Source organism: Entelurus aequoreus, linkage group LG17 (assembly GCF_033978785.1).
Source record: "Entelurus aequoreus isolate RoL-2023_Sb linkage group LG17, RoL_Eaeq_v1.1, whole genome shotgun sequence".
NCBI classification, from domain to species: Eukaryota; Metazoa; Chordata; class Actinopteri; order Syngnathiformes; family Syngnathidae; genus Entelurus; species Entelurus aequoreus.
Genome location: NC_084747.1, coordinates 22,147,081 through 22,161,228, shown reverse-complemented (window position 1 = coordinate 22,161,228; position 14,148 = coordinate 22,147,081). Strand labels below are relative to the sequence as shown.

Here is a 14,148-nt window from a genome sequence, read left to right as displayed (position 1 = left end):
AAACCGATCGAGTGACGGGACAAAACAAAGGAATCAGTCCAGTTCCCATCAATCTGAGAGTCTACTCGCCCAATGGTAACACTCAAGCAAGCCCCTCCCCCTGGGCGGAGTTAAGCAGGTGTTTGTGTGGACAGTGTTGAACCTCACCCTGGTGGACCTCCCCGGGATGACCAAAGTCCCAGTGGGAGACCAGCCGGCCGACATCGAGCAGCAGATCCGAGACATGCTGATGCAGTTTGTCACCAAGGACAACTGCCTCCTGTTGGCCGTCTCTCCCGCCAACTCAGACCTCGCCAACTCCGATGCTCTGAAGATCGCCAAGGAGGTGGACCCTCAAGGTGGTTCCACTTGCTGTGCTTCACCTCACACACTGCAGCTCTTTACTTATCTGTGTGTGTGCAGGTCTCAGGACCATCGGTGTGATCACCAAACTGGACCTGATGGATGAAGGAACTGATGCCAGAGACATCCTGGAGAACAAACTCCTGCCGCTTCGCAGAGGTACCATCAGATCCTGGCTTCAGTTCTTAGGGGCTGAGGGGTTGTGTCAAGACTATACCTCAGCTTCTACAGGGTCCCCTCTAGATTGAGTCAGGTCATGCACAGATTCCGCAGGATCTACAGGGTCCTCTTTAGGTCACGCACAGGTTCTACAGGATCACCCTTAGATTATATCAGATCCTGTAAAAGATCTACAGGTCCCCCCTTGATTATATCCAGTCACTTACTGGTTCTAGAGGGTCCACTCTAGAATATGTCAGGTCACATACAGGATTTACAGGGTCCACCTAAATGATATCGGGTTGCCTAAAGGTTCTACAGGGTCCACTCTAGATTATATCAGATCTTGTACGAGATCTACAGGGTCCCCCTAGATCAGGGGTGGGCAATTAATTTTCAATTAATTCAATTTTGCTCATTATTTTTGATATACCGTAAGATGAATAATAATAATGATAATTAATAATGATAATAATAATTTCATTTAACCTAACTTAACTTTATACAAAAGCAGATTGCGTTTGATGGTTTTATTTCAAACACTGTCTTACACAACACTTCCTGATGTATAATACAATGCAAAAATGTCCATTTCTGTCACTTTATCCTGCATCCTCTTTAAAAGTCCAACATTTTCCCCCGTCAGATTTGGACAACCATCTGTTGTCACACCTGCCAGCTTGTCCCATCTCAGTCCTAGCAAGTCCAAACACACATTTACCTATGTGAACAAGTCATTACCTGTGGTTGTCCCTTTAATTGACTGCATGGCTGCCAGCCCCTCCGTGATTTGAAAGTCTGCAGTCATCCCACGTAAGAAGATGAGTAGCTGGGCGGTGTCACGTACATCGCAGCTCTCTTCCGAAGCCGGCGAAAAACAGTCAAACTCGGACGTTCTGTTCTTCAGTTGAAGCTCCAAGTTTCCAGCGATGGTCTCAACCCGCCTCGTTACAGTGCGCCGGGAGAGTGACACGTTCTCAAACGCGCCCCTCTTCTCCGGGCATATCAGCGCAACAGAGTCCAATAAGCACTCCTTAATAAACTCTCCGTCAGAAAACGCCTTACTTTTTCTGGGCGATTTTGTGAGAAATGACGAAACTTGTCCTGACGGCTGCATCTCTGGGGGTGTGACATTTGGCAAAAAGTCCTTGTTGGGTTTGCAGTTTTACCATCAACGCATCAGCCTCCCTTGCGCGCGCTTCATCAGACAGATTCCGGTATTTTTCCTGGTGCTTCGTCGTGTAGTGGCGATTCAAATGATATTCTTTAAACACAGGAACATGTGTACCACAAATTAAGCACACGGCTTTACCTTTCATTTCTGTAAAGAAATACTTGGCAGTCCATGTCTTGTTGGAAACACGCCATTCCTCATCAACTTTTCTCTTTTTAGCGTCTCGGGGATAACCGGGCATCACTTGTCGCTGTGCACCTTCACTCACAGGTTACACCCGGACATACGCCCATAAATAACACTTTTCAAAATAAAAGCAGCACAGTTGTAGTGCACGCACGACATAGATGTTTTTTATAATTTATTTTGTAATTTGTGATTGCCGCTGTTCACGTTCACTCACAATCGCGCACGCGCATACGTCCACACGGAAGTAATACAAATAACGCTTTTCAAAACAAAAGCAGCACCGTTGTATTGCACACTCGACATAGATACTTTTTAAAATTTATTTTGTAATTTATGATTGGCCTCACGCGGGACGCACAAAGGACCGGATGTGGACCGCGGGCCGCAGAATGCCCAGGTCTGCCCTAGGTGATATCAGGTTGCCTACAGGTTCTACAAAGTCCACTCTAGATTATATCAGATCTTGTACAAAATCTACAGGGTCCTCCTAGATGATATCAGGTTGCCTACAGGTTCTACAGGGTCCACTCTAGATTATATCAGATCTTGTTCAAAATCTACAGGGTCCTCCTAGGTGATATCAGGTTGCCTACAGGTTCTACAGGGTCCACTCTAGATTATATCAGATCTTGTTCAAGATCTACAGGGTCCTCCTAGATGATATCAGGTTGCCTACAGGTTCTACAGGGTCCACTCTAGATTATATCAGATCTTGTACAAAATCTACAGGGTCCTCCTAGGTGATATCAGGTTGCCTACACGTTCTACAGGGTCCACTCTAGATTATATCAGATCTTGTACAAGATCTACAGGGTCCCCCTAGATGATATCAGGTTGCCTACAGGTTCCACAGGGTCCCGTACAGATTGTATCAGTTTGTTTACAGTTTCTGCTTGGTCCCCCTCTTCAGGTATTCTACTGGATCTACAGTGTCCCGTGTAGATTGTATTAGATTTCTTACAGTTTTTGCAGGGTCCCCCCTAGATTAGATCAGATCTTGTACAGGTTCTACTGTGTCCCCTCTTCATGATATCAGGTCACGTACAGGTCCTGAGGGGTCCCCTCCAGATTATAACAGATCGCGTACAGTTTCCGCAGAGTCACCACTAGATTATAACAGGTCACGTAGGGTTCTACAGGGTCCCCTCTTGATAATAACAGGGTCATGCCGAGTCCGAGCCTCAAGTCACATCAATGCTCTATCAGACCGAGTCTGGATTTTACTGGGTCACACCTAGGTTTTACCAGGACATGTCTTGTCTGTGCTTCAGATTCTACCAGGTTCCGTCTAGTCTGGGATATCAGTCCAGTTCTTAGCTCTCCTGGTCTCTCTTTTGTACCGTCCTTCCTGCTTCAAGGACTTCACCCCTGATCTCTGCCCCCAAATGACCAGGTTACATCGGAGTGGTCAACCGCAGTCAGAAAGACATTGACGGCAGGAAAGACATCACGGCAGCCTTGCAGGCGGAGAGGAAGTTCTTCATGTCCCACGCATCCTACCGGCACCTGGCCGACCGCATGGGAACTGCCCACCTGCAGAAAGTTCTCAACCAGGTGGGTTCATGTCAGGTATAGAGAGAGTATGGCCAAGCTTTGGGTTATGACCGAAAGGACAAGATCACGGGTACAAGCGGACGAAATTAGTTTCCTCTGTCGGGGGCTCTCCCTTAGAGATAGGGTGAGAAGCTCTGTCATCCGGGAGGAGCTCAAAGTAAAGCCGCTGCTCCTCCACATGGAGAGGAGCCAGATGAGGTGGTTCGGGCATCTGGTCAGGATGCCACCCGAACGCATCCCTAGGGAGGTGTTTAGGGCACGTCTGGCCGAAAGAATAAGATCGCGGATACAAGCGGCCGAAATGAGTTTCCTCAGAAGGGTGGCTGGCATCTCCCTTAGAGATAGGGTGAGAAGTGCAGTCACCCGAGAGAGACTCGGAGTAGAGCCGCTGCTCCTTCGCTTGGAAAGGAGCCAGCTTAGGTGGTTCGGGCATCTCGTGCGGATGCCTCACGAGCGTCTCCCTAGGGGGTCCTTGTTGCACGTCCCACTGGGAGGAGACCCCGCGGCAGGCCAAGGACCAGATGGGGGGATTACATCTCCTCTCTGGCCTGGGAACGCTTCGGGATTCCCTAGGAGGAAGTCGCAAATGTTGCTCTGGAGAGGGAAGTCTGGGGGTCTCTGCTGGAGCTGTTGTCCCCGCGACCCGATTCCGGATAAGCGGTTGAAGATGGATGGATGGATGGCCGGTAGAAGGCCACGGGGAAGACCCAGGACACGTTGGGAAGGCTATGTCTTCACCTCGGGATCCCCCGGCAGGAGCTGGACGAAGTGGCTGGGGACAGGGAAGTCTGGGCTTCTCTGTTTAGGCTGCTGCTCCTGCGACCTGACCTCGGATAAGCGGAAGAAGATGGTTGGATGGATCGATGGCCAACTCGGTTTCAGAGTTGGTCACGTGAGGGGCTTTTGACCAATCGGAGAGAGTATGGCCAGGTGATGATTGGTCAAAAACCCTTCAGGTGACTACATGGCGCCATGTTTGGGACCAACTCTGAAACAGAGTTGTCTATTCTCTCAAAACCCGGTTCTGGTAAGGTCTAAAAGTCCAAAAGTTGGATCCTCTCATGCCCTGGTTGATCTTCCTCAGCAACTGACCAATCACATCAGAGACACGTTGCCCGGGTTACGCACCAAACTTCAGAACCAGCTGCTGTCCATCGAGAAGGAAGTGTCCGAGTACAAGAACTTCAACCCTGACGACCCCGGTCGCAAAACCAAGGCCTTGCTGCAGTCAGTACACACGCACGCACGCACCTCCCAGTAATAAACGTTTGCTTGACACAAATGGTGTGTGAGACAGGATGGTGCAGCAGTTTGCGGTGGACTTTGAAAAGCGGATAGAAGGTTCCGGAGACCAGGTGGACACCTGTGAGCTGTCAGGAGGAGCTAAGATCAACCGCATCTTTCACGAGCGATTCCCCTTCGAACTCGTTAAAGTATACACAATATTAACACATTGATATGATGGTGACATCATGCTTTGTATCAACTTGTGTGTGTGTGTGTGTGTGTGTGTGTGTGTGCGTGTGTGTGTGCGTGTGTGTGTGTGTGTGTGTGTGTGTGTGTGTGTGTGTGTGTGTGTGTGTGTGTGTGTGTGTGTGTGTGTGTGTGTGTGTGTGTCCAGTTGGAGAGTGACGAGAAGACTCTTCGTAAAGAAATCAGCTACGCTATCAAGAACATTCACGGCATCAGGTGACAGTGTGGGTGTGTTGTGTGTGTGTGTGTGCGAGTGTGTGTATGTGTTCTTGTGTGTATGTGTGTGTGTAATGTGTGTGCATGTGTATGTTTATGTTTATGTGTATGTGAATGTGTATGTGCGTGTATGTGTGTGTGTGTGTGTGTCGGTGTGTGAATGTGTATGTGTATGTGTGTGTCTGTGCGTGTGTGTGCGTGTAATGTGTGTGCGTAAGTGTATTGTTTTTGCGTGTAACTGTGTATGTGTATGCGTGTAACTGTGTGTGTGTGTGTAATGTGTGTGTGTGTTTGTGCGTATGTTATGTGAGTGTGTGTGTGTGTGTGTGTGTGTGTGTGTGTGTGTGTGTGTGTGTAATGTGTGTGTGTGTGTAATGTGTAAGTGTAAGTGTGTGTGTGTGTGTATGGGTGTGTGTGTGTGTGTAATGTGTGTACGTGTGTATGTGTGTGTATGTGCGCGTGTGTGTGTGTAATGTGTGTGCGTATGTGTATGCGTGTAACTGTGTGTGTGGGTGTGTGTGTGTGTGTGTGTAATGTGTGTGTGTGTTTGTGTGTAGGTGTACATGAGTGTGTGTGTGTGTGTGTGTGTGTGTAATGTGTGTGTGTATGCAATGTGTAAGTGTAAGTGTGTGTGTGTGTATGGGTGTGTGTGTGTGTGTGTAATGTGTGTATGTGTGTATGTGTGTGTATGTGCACGTGTGTGTGTAATGTGTGTGCGTATGTGTATGCGTGTAACTGTGTGAGTGTTTGAGTGTGTGTGTGTTAGTGTGTACGTGTGTGTGTGTAATGTGTGTGTGTGTGTAATGTGCGTATGTACGTGTATGTGTAAGTGTAAGTGTGTGTGTGTGTGTGTATGGGTGTGTGCGTGTGTGTGTGTGTAATGTGTGTGCGTGTATTTGTATGTGTAAGTGTAAGTGTAAGTATGTGTGTGTACATGTATGTGTAAGTGTATGCGTGTGTGTGTGTAATGTGTGTGTGTGTATGTGTATGTGTGTGTGTGTCTGTGTGTAATGTGTGTGTATGTGTAAGTGTAAGTGTGTGTGTGTGTGTGTAATGTGTGTGTGTACTTGTATGTGTAAGTGTAAGTGTATGTGTCTGTGTATGTGTTTGTGTAAGTGTGTGTGTATGTGTACGTGTACGTGAATGTGTATGTGTGTGTGTGTGTGTGTGTGTGTAATGTGTGTATGTGTAAGTGTAAGTGTATGTGTCTGTGTATGTGTTTGTGTAAGTGTGTGTGTACGTGTAAGTGTACGTGTACGTGTACGTGTAGGTGTGTGTGTGTGTGTGTAGTGTGTGTATGTGTAAGTGTAAGTGTGTGTGTGTGTGTGTAATGTGTGTGTGTGTACTTGTATGTGTAAGTGTATGTGTCTGTGTAAGTGTAAGTGTAAGTGTGTGTGTATGTGTACGTGTACGTGTATGTGTATGTGTGTGTGTGTGTGTGTGTGTGTGTGTGTGTGTGTGTGTGTGTGTGTGTGTGTGTGTGTGTGTGTGTGTGTGTAATGTGTGTGTTGCGTTGCAGGACGGGTCTGTTCACACCTGACATGGCGTTCGAGACCATCGTCAAGCGTCTGATCAGCACGCTTAAAGAACCGTGTCACAAGTGCATCGACATGGTGATCAATGAATTAGTCAACACTGTCAGGCTGTGTGCACTCAAGGTAATACCACACGTCACATGGCAGTACTACACTATTAGTACCTGTGGTACTACATCACATGACCCACCTGTGTGCAGTTAGCTCAGTACCCCATGCTGCGCGAGGAGATGGAGAGAATCGTCACTCAGCACATCCGAGACAGAGAGAGTCGCACGAAAGGCCAGGTAAGCTTCACCTGTCTCTTTGCACTTTGCTACCAAAGTACCTGCTACCAAAGTACCTGCTACCAAAGTACCTGCTACCAAAGTACCTGCTACCAAAGTACATCATGTGATATCTATGGACATAAGTAGTGCAACGTAGGCTTTCAAAATAAAAGTGTAAACGTTGAAAACATTTTTTTGCGAAATTAGTAAAACGCTAGAATGCTAATGTTAGCATGCTAACATTGTAATGCAAGTAATGTGCACTAAGTAACCACATCAGCGACATATGTGTTTGTGAATTTGGTAAACATTGCTAACATTAAATACTACTATGCTTACTGTCAGTATGTTAACGAGATAGCATCAATTAACAAACGTATGGGTGTACACCGACAATACTTGCTAAAATGATAGCATGTTAATGTTAAAATGTGACTATGTGAACAGTTAGCATGCAAACAAGAAAGCATCAATTTACAAAATATATAACTTTTAGGTGTATACCTGTAAATTAGTCAACATAGTATAGTAACATTAGCATGTTAGCATGCTAAAAACTTTAGGATGCTAACATCAAAGGTTAACATGCTAGCAAGATAGCATAGCATTGGGTCCGTATCAACAATATTAACTAAGCAGATAACGCCTTTTAAAATGAGCAAAAAGCTAACATTATGACTTTTGCATGCTCAAATTTGATGAACCTCATTGGCGGGCCGGTCCGAGACAGACCTAGACCCGATGGACTTGTGGACTTGTGTGCCTTCCAGGTGATGCTGCTGGTGGACATTGAGTTGGCGTACATCAACACCAACCATGAAGACTTCATTGGCTTTGCAAAGTGAGATATAATCATGAAGGACACAATTCAGTAGAACTAGACGAGGCAATTCTTGAAGGAATTGCGTGTGAATGCTCCAATGCTGAAGCTGAACTGAAATCCTGGAATTTCTGTAGAATTGTTGAAGTACGGCACACAATTCCCAAACAGGATGAATATGTTGAACTTTGAACAGTTTGAATCCGATGAAAAATGTGGGGGTTGTGGAACTTTGAAGAATGTCACATTGATATTAACGGGAATTTCCCTAAAATTTGGGAATTTCGGGAAAACCCGGAATTTATCCAGATCGAAAAACAACTTTGTTTTTTTGTCCTAATTAAGAGGAATATTTTGATGGTGAACGGTTGAAGTGGGTTGAAAAATGTGGAAGGAGTAGTCGAAAGAAAAAAGGGTGGAAATAGGGCATTGGAAAAGCAGGAATTCTGGAAAATCCTGGAGTTTTTTTAAACTTGGAAGAAAAATAATTCAAATTTCCAGGATGGTGGAATGCGTTGAAGGTGGAATGGTTTGAATAGGTTGAAACATGTGGAAATGGTGGAAGTTTGAAAAATGGCCAATTCATTTTGAATGGGGGAAAAAAAAGGAAATTAAAAAAAGGAACAGTTTGAATCAGATGAAAAATGTGGAAGTTGTGGAACTTTGAAGAATGTCACATTCATTTCAATGGGAATTTCAGAAGAAATTAGGAATTTCGGGAAAAGCGGGATTTTTTTTTTAAATTGTAAAAAAAAACCTTGAATGGTCTGAATGACTTGAAATGGTTGGTGTTGAAATTTTTCAAATCGGTGGAGAAATGTTGAAGTAGTAACATGTGGAATTAAGAAATGGAATGATCGAATTCCTGGAATTTTGGGAAAACCGGGAATTTTTCCAGATGAAAAAACAACTTCGTTTTTTATCCTAATTAAGAGGAATGTTTTGACGGTGGAACGCTTGAAATGCGTTGAAAAATGTGGAATGGGAATTTCAGAATAATTTGGGAATTTCGGGAAAAGCGGGAATTTTTTTGAAAATGGTAAAAAAAAAAAAAATTGAATGAGTTGAAATGGTTGGTGTTGAAATTTTTCAAATCGGTGAAGAAATGTTAAAGTAGTAACATGTTGAATTAAGAAATGGAATTACGGAATTCCTGGAATTTTTCCAGTTAAAAAAACAACTTTGTTTTTTGTCCTAATTAAGAGGAATATTTTGACGATGGAATGGTTGAAATGCGTTGAAAAATGTGGAAGGAGTAGTTGCCAGAAAAAAGGGTGGAAATAGGGCATTGAAAAACCAGGAATTCTGGAAAATACTGGAATTTTTTTTAACTTGGAAAAAAAGTTGTTTAAATTTCCAGGATGGTGGAATGTGTTGAAGGTGGAATGGTTTGAATAGGTTGAAACATGTGGAAATGGTGGAAGTTTGAAAAATGGCCAATTCATTTTGAATGGGAAAAAAAAAAAAGAAATTAAAAAAAGGAATTATGGGAAATAAGGGAATTTTTTTAGAATTGTGGAAGTAGAGCACACAAGTCCTGAACAGGCTGGATATGTTGAAGTTGGAACAGTTTGAATCAGATGAAAAATGTGGAAGTTGTGGAACTTTGAAGAATGTCACATTCATTTCAATGGGAATTTCAGAATAATTTGGGAATTTCGGGAAAAGCGGGAATTTTTTTGAAAACAGTAAAAAAAAAAAAAAACTTGAATGAGTTGAAATGGTTGGTGTTGAAATTTTTCAAATCGGTGAAGAAATGTTAAAGTAGTAACATGTTGAATTAAGAAATGGAATTACGGAATTCCTGGAATTTCGGGAAAACGGGGAATTTTTCCAGTTCAAAAAACAACTTCGTTTTTGTCCTAATTAAGAGGAATGTTTTGACGATGGAATGGTTGAAATGTGTTGAAAAATGTGGAAGGAGTAGTTGCCAGAAAAAAGGGTAAAAATAGGGCTTTGGAAAACCAGGAATTCTGGAAAATCCTGGAATTCTTTGGAATTTGGAAAAAAGGTTGTTTAAATTTCCAGGATGGTGGAATGTGTTGAAGGTGGAATGGTTTGAATAGGTTGAAACATGTGGAAATGGTGGAAGTTTGAAAAATGGCATATTCCTTTTGAATGGGAAAAAAAAGGAAATTAAAAAAAGGAAATTTGGGAAATAAGGGAATTTTTTTAGAATTGTGGAAGTAGAGCACACAAGTCCTGAACAGGCTGGATATGTTGAAGTTGGAACAGTTTGAATCAGATGAAAAATGTGGAAGTTGTGGAACTTTGAAGAATGTCACATTCATTTCAATGGGAATTTCAGAAGAAATTGGGAATTTCGGGAAAAGCGGGAATTTTTTTGAAAATAGTAAAAAAAACAAACTTGAATGAGTTGAAATGGTTGGTGTTGAAATTTTTCAAATCGGTGAAGAAATGTTAAAGTAGTAACATGTGGAATTAAGAAATGGAATTCCGGAATTCCTGGAAAACCGGGAATTTTTCCAGTTAAAAAAACAACTTTGTTTTTTGTCCTAATTAAGAGGAATGTTTTGATGGTGGAACGCTTGAAATGCGTTGAAAAATGTGGAAGGAGTAGTCGCCAGAAAAAAGGGTGGAAATAGGGCATTGAAAAATCAGGAATTCTGGAAAATCTTGGAATTTTTTCGAACTTGGAAAAAAGGTTGTTTAAATTTCCAGGATGGTGAAATGCGTTGAAAGTGGAATGGTTTGAATAGGTTGAAACATGTGGAAATGGTGGAAGTTTGAAAAATGGCCAATTCATTTTGAATGGGGAAAAAAAAAGGAAATTAAAAAAAGGAATTATGGGAAATGATGGAATTTTTTTAGAATTGTGGAAGTAGAGCACACAAGTCCTGAACAGGCTGGATATGTTGAAGTTGGAACAGTTTGAATCAGATGAAAAATGTGGAAGTTGTGGAACTTTGAAGAATGTCACATTCATTTCAATGGGAATTTCAGAAAAAATTGGGAATTTTGGGAAAAGCGGGAATTTTTTGTAAAATGGTAAAAAAAACAAACTTGAATGAGTTGAAATGGTTGGTGTTGAAATTTTTCAAATCGGTGAAGAAATGTTAAAGTAGTAACATGTTCAATTAAGAAAGGGAATTCCGGAATTCCTGGAAAACCAGGAATTTTTCCAGTTCAAAAAACAACTTCGTTTTTTGTCCTAATTAAGAGGAATGTTTTGATGGTGGAACGGTTGAAATGTGTTGAAAAATGTGGAAGGAGTAGTTGCCAGAAAAAAGGGTGGAAATAGGGCATTGAAAAACCAGGAATTCTGGAAAATCCTGGAATTTTTTTTAACTTGGAAAAAAAGTTGTTTCAATTTCCAGGATGGTGCAATGTGTTGAAGGTGGAATGCTTTGAATAGGTTGAAACATGTGGAAATGGTGGAAGTTTGAAACATGGCCAATTCATTTTGAATGGGAAAAAAAAAGGAAATTAAAAAAATTAATTATGGGAAATAAGGGAATTTTTTTTAGAATTGTGGAAGTAGAGCACACAAATCCTGAACAGGCTGGATATGTTGAAGTTGGAACAGTTTGAATCAGATGAAAAATGTGGAAGTTGTGGAACTTTGAAGAATGTCACATTCATTTCAATGGGAATTTCATAAAAAAATTGGGAATTTCAGGAAAAGCGGGAATTTTTTTGAAAATGGCAAAAAAAAAAAAACTTGAATGAGTTCAAATGGTTGGTGCTGAAATTTTTCAAATCGGTGGAGAAATGTTGAAGTAGTAACATGTTGAATTAAGAAATAGAATTACGGGAAAATGTCTGGGAAAACCTGGAATTCTGGGAAATCTGGGAATTTTTGGAATTTGACAAGAGAAAGCCCCGCGATTCCCGAATGGGCTGAACAGTTTGAAGTTGGAACGCTTGGAATGGCATGAAATATGTGGAAGGTAGAAGGCGCCGAAATCTGGAGAAGAAGAAGAAGTTGAATAAATAGATGAATGTTGGTGTAGAAAACATATGTGAGCATTCACACTATAATGATATGATAATAGTATAATATGATGATTAATGTGTGTGTCATGAGATGATGATAATATAATAGGATGATTAATGTGTGTGTCATGATATGATGATCATATAATAGGATGAGTAATGTCTGTGTCATGATATGATAATAATAATATAATAGGATGATTAACGTGTGTGTCATTATATGATAATAATAATATAATAGGATGATTAATGTGTGTGTCATGATATGATAATAGTATAATAGGATGATTAATGTGTGTGTCATGATATGATGATAATATAATAGGATGATTAATGTCTGTGTCATGATATGATGATAATATAATAGGATGATTAATGTCTGTGTCATGATATGATGATAATAATATAATAGGATGATAAACGTGTGTGTCATTATATGATAATAATAATAATAATAGGATGATTAATGTGTGTGTAATGATATGATAATAATATAATAGGATGATTAATGTCTGTGTCATGATATGATAATAATAATATAATAGGATGATTAATGTGTGTGTAATGATATGATAATAATATAATAGGATGATTAATGTGTGTGTCATGATATGATAATAATATAATATGATGATAAATGTGTGTGTCATGAGATGATATATGAGATGACATGATAATAATGTAATAGGATGATTAATGTGTGTATGATATATGAGATGATATGATAATAATATTGTGTGTGTCATGATATGATACAGTACATGAGATGAGATGATAATAATATTGTGTGTGTCATGATATGATACAGTACATGAGATGATATGATAATAATATTGTGTGTGTCATGATATGATACAGTACATGAGATGAGATGATAATAATATTGTGTGTGTCATGATATGATACGGTACATGAGATGATATGATAATAATATTGTGTGTGTCATGATATGATACAGTACATGAGATGAGATGATAATAATATTGTGTGTGTCATGATATGATACAGTACATGAGATGATATGATAATAATATTGTGTGTGTCATGATATGATACAGTACATGAGATGATATGATAATAATATTGTGTGTGTCATGATATGATACAGTACATGAGATGATATGATAATAATATTGTGTGTGTCATGATATGATACAGTACATGAGATTATATGATAATAATATTGTGTGTGTGTCATGATATGATACAGTACATGAGATGATATGATAATAATATTGTGTGTGTCATGATATGATATATGAGATGAGATGATAACAATATTGTGTGTGTCATGATATGATACAGTACATGATATGATTTGATAATAATATTGTGTGTGTCATGATATGATACAGTACATGAGATGATATGATAATAATATTGTGTGTGTCATGATATGATACAGTACATGAGATGAGATGATAATAATATTGTGTGTGTCATGATATGATACAGTACATGAGATGATATGATAATAATATTGTGTGTGTCATGATATGATACAGTACATGAGATGAGATGATAATAATATTGTGTGTGTCATGATATGATACAGTACATGAGATGAGATGATAATAATATTGTGTGTGTCATGATATGATACAGTACATGAGATGAGATGATAATAATATTGTGTGTGTCATGATATGATACAGTACATGAGATGAGATGATAATAATATTGTGTGTGTCATGATATGATACAGTACATGAGATGAGATGATAATAATATTGTGTGTGTCATGATATGATACAGTACATGAGATGAGATGATAATAATATTGTGTGTGTCATGATATGATACAGTACATGAGATGAGATGATAATAATATTGTGTGTGTCATGATATGATACAGTACATGAGATGAGATGATAATAATATTGTGTGTGTCATGATATGATACAGTACATGAGATGAGATGATAATAATATTGTGTGTGTCATGATATGATACATGAGATGATATGATATGATAATAATATTGTGTGTGTCATGATATGATACATGAGATGATATGATATGATAATAATATTGTGTGTGTCATGATATGATACAGTACATGAGATGAGATGATAATAATATTGTGTGTGTCATGATATGATACAGTACATGAGATGAGATGATAATAATATTGTGTGTGTCAGTGCTCAGCAGAAGAGCAGTCAGGCCAACAAGAAGAAGGCCAGCGGGACTCAGGTGAGTTGGGTCATGTGACCTGTGGAGCCACACCTGGTGTTGACGCTTACCGCTTGTGTTGACAGGATGAGATCATGGTGAGTGCTTCGTCACGTCGATGACGTCATCACGCCCACACACCTTGCCCACAGGTGATCCGCAAAGGCTGGCTGACCATCAACAACATCAGCATCATGAAGGGCGGAGCCAAGGAATACTGGTTTGTTTTGACCGCGGAGACCTTGTCCTGGTACAAAGACGACGAGGTAACCAGCACACACACACA

At 40.5% G+C, this 14,148-nt stretch overlaps 1 protein-coding gene across 1 annotated transcript in view; it reads left to right on the top strand.

Moving 5' to 3' along the window:
• LOC133632662 (dynamin-1-like) overlaps window positions 1–14,148 on the top strand; it is a 38,944-nt gene that overhangs the window by 4,878 nt on the left and 19,918 nt on the right. Inside the window, exons 3-15 of the mRNA XM_062025223.1 lie at window positions 1–75; window positions 135–338; window positions 403–501; window positions 3,258–3,418; window positions 4,503–4,645; window positions 4,716–4,851; window positions 5,040–5,107; window positions 6,627–6,765; window positions 6,843–6,929; window positions 7,682–7,752; window positions 13,832–13,883; window positions 13,949–13,960; window positions 14,015–14,128. The exon at window positions 1–75 is cut by the window's left edge and continues 75 nt beyond it. Coding sequence (XP_061881207.1) covers window positions 1–75; window positions 135–338; window positions 403–501; window positions 3,258–3,418; window positions 4,503–4,645; window positions 4,716–4,851; window positions 5,040–5,107; window positions 6,627–6,765; window positions 6,843–6,929; window positions 7,682–7,752; window positions 13,832–13,883; window positions 13,949–13,960; window positions 14,015–14,128 — 1,361 coding nt within the window. The remainder of the gene's footprint in view (window positions 76–134; window positions 339–402; window positions 502–3,257; window positions 3,419–4,502; window positions 4,646–4,715; window positions 4,852–5,039; window positions 5,108–6,626; window positions 6,766–6,842; window positions 6,930–7,681; window positions 7,753–13,831; window positions 13,884–13,948; window positions 13,961–14,014; window positions 14,129–14,148) is intronic.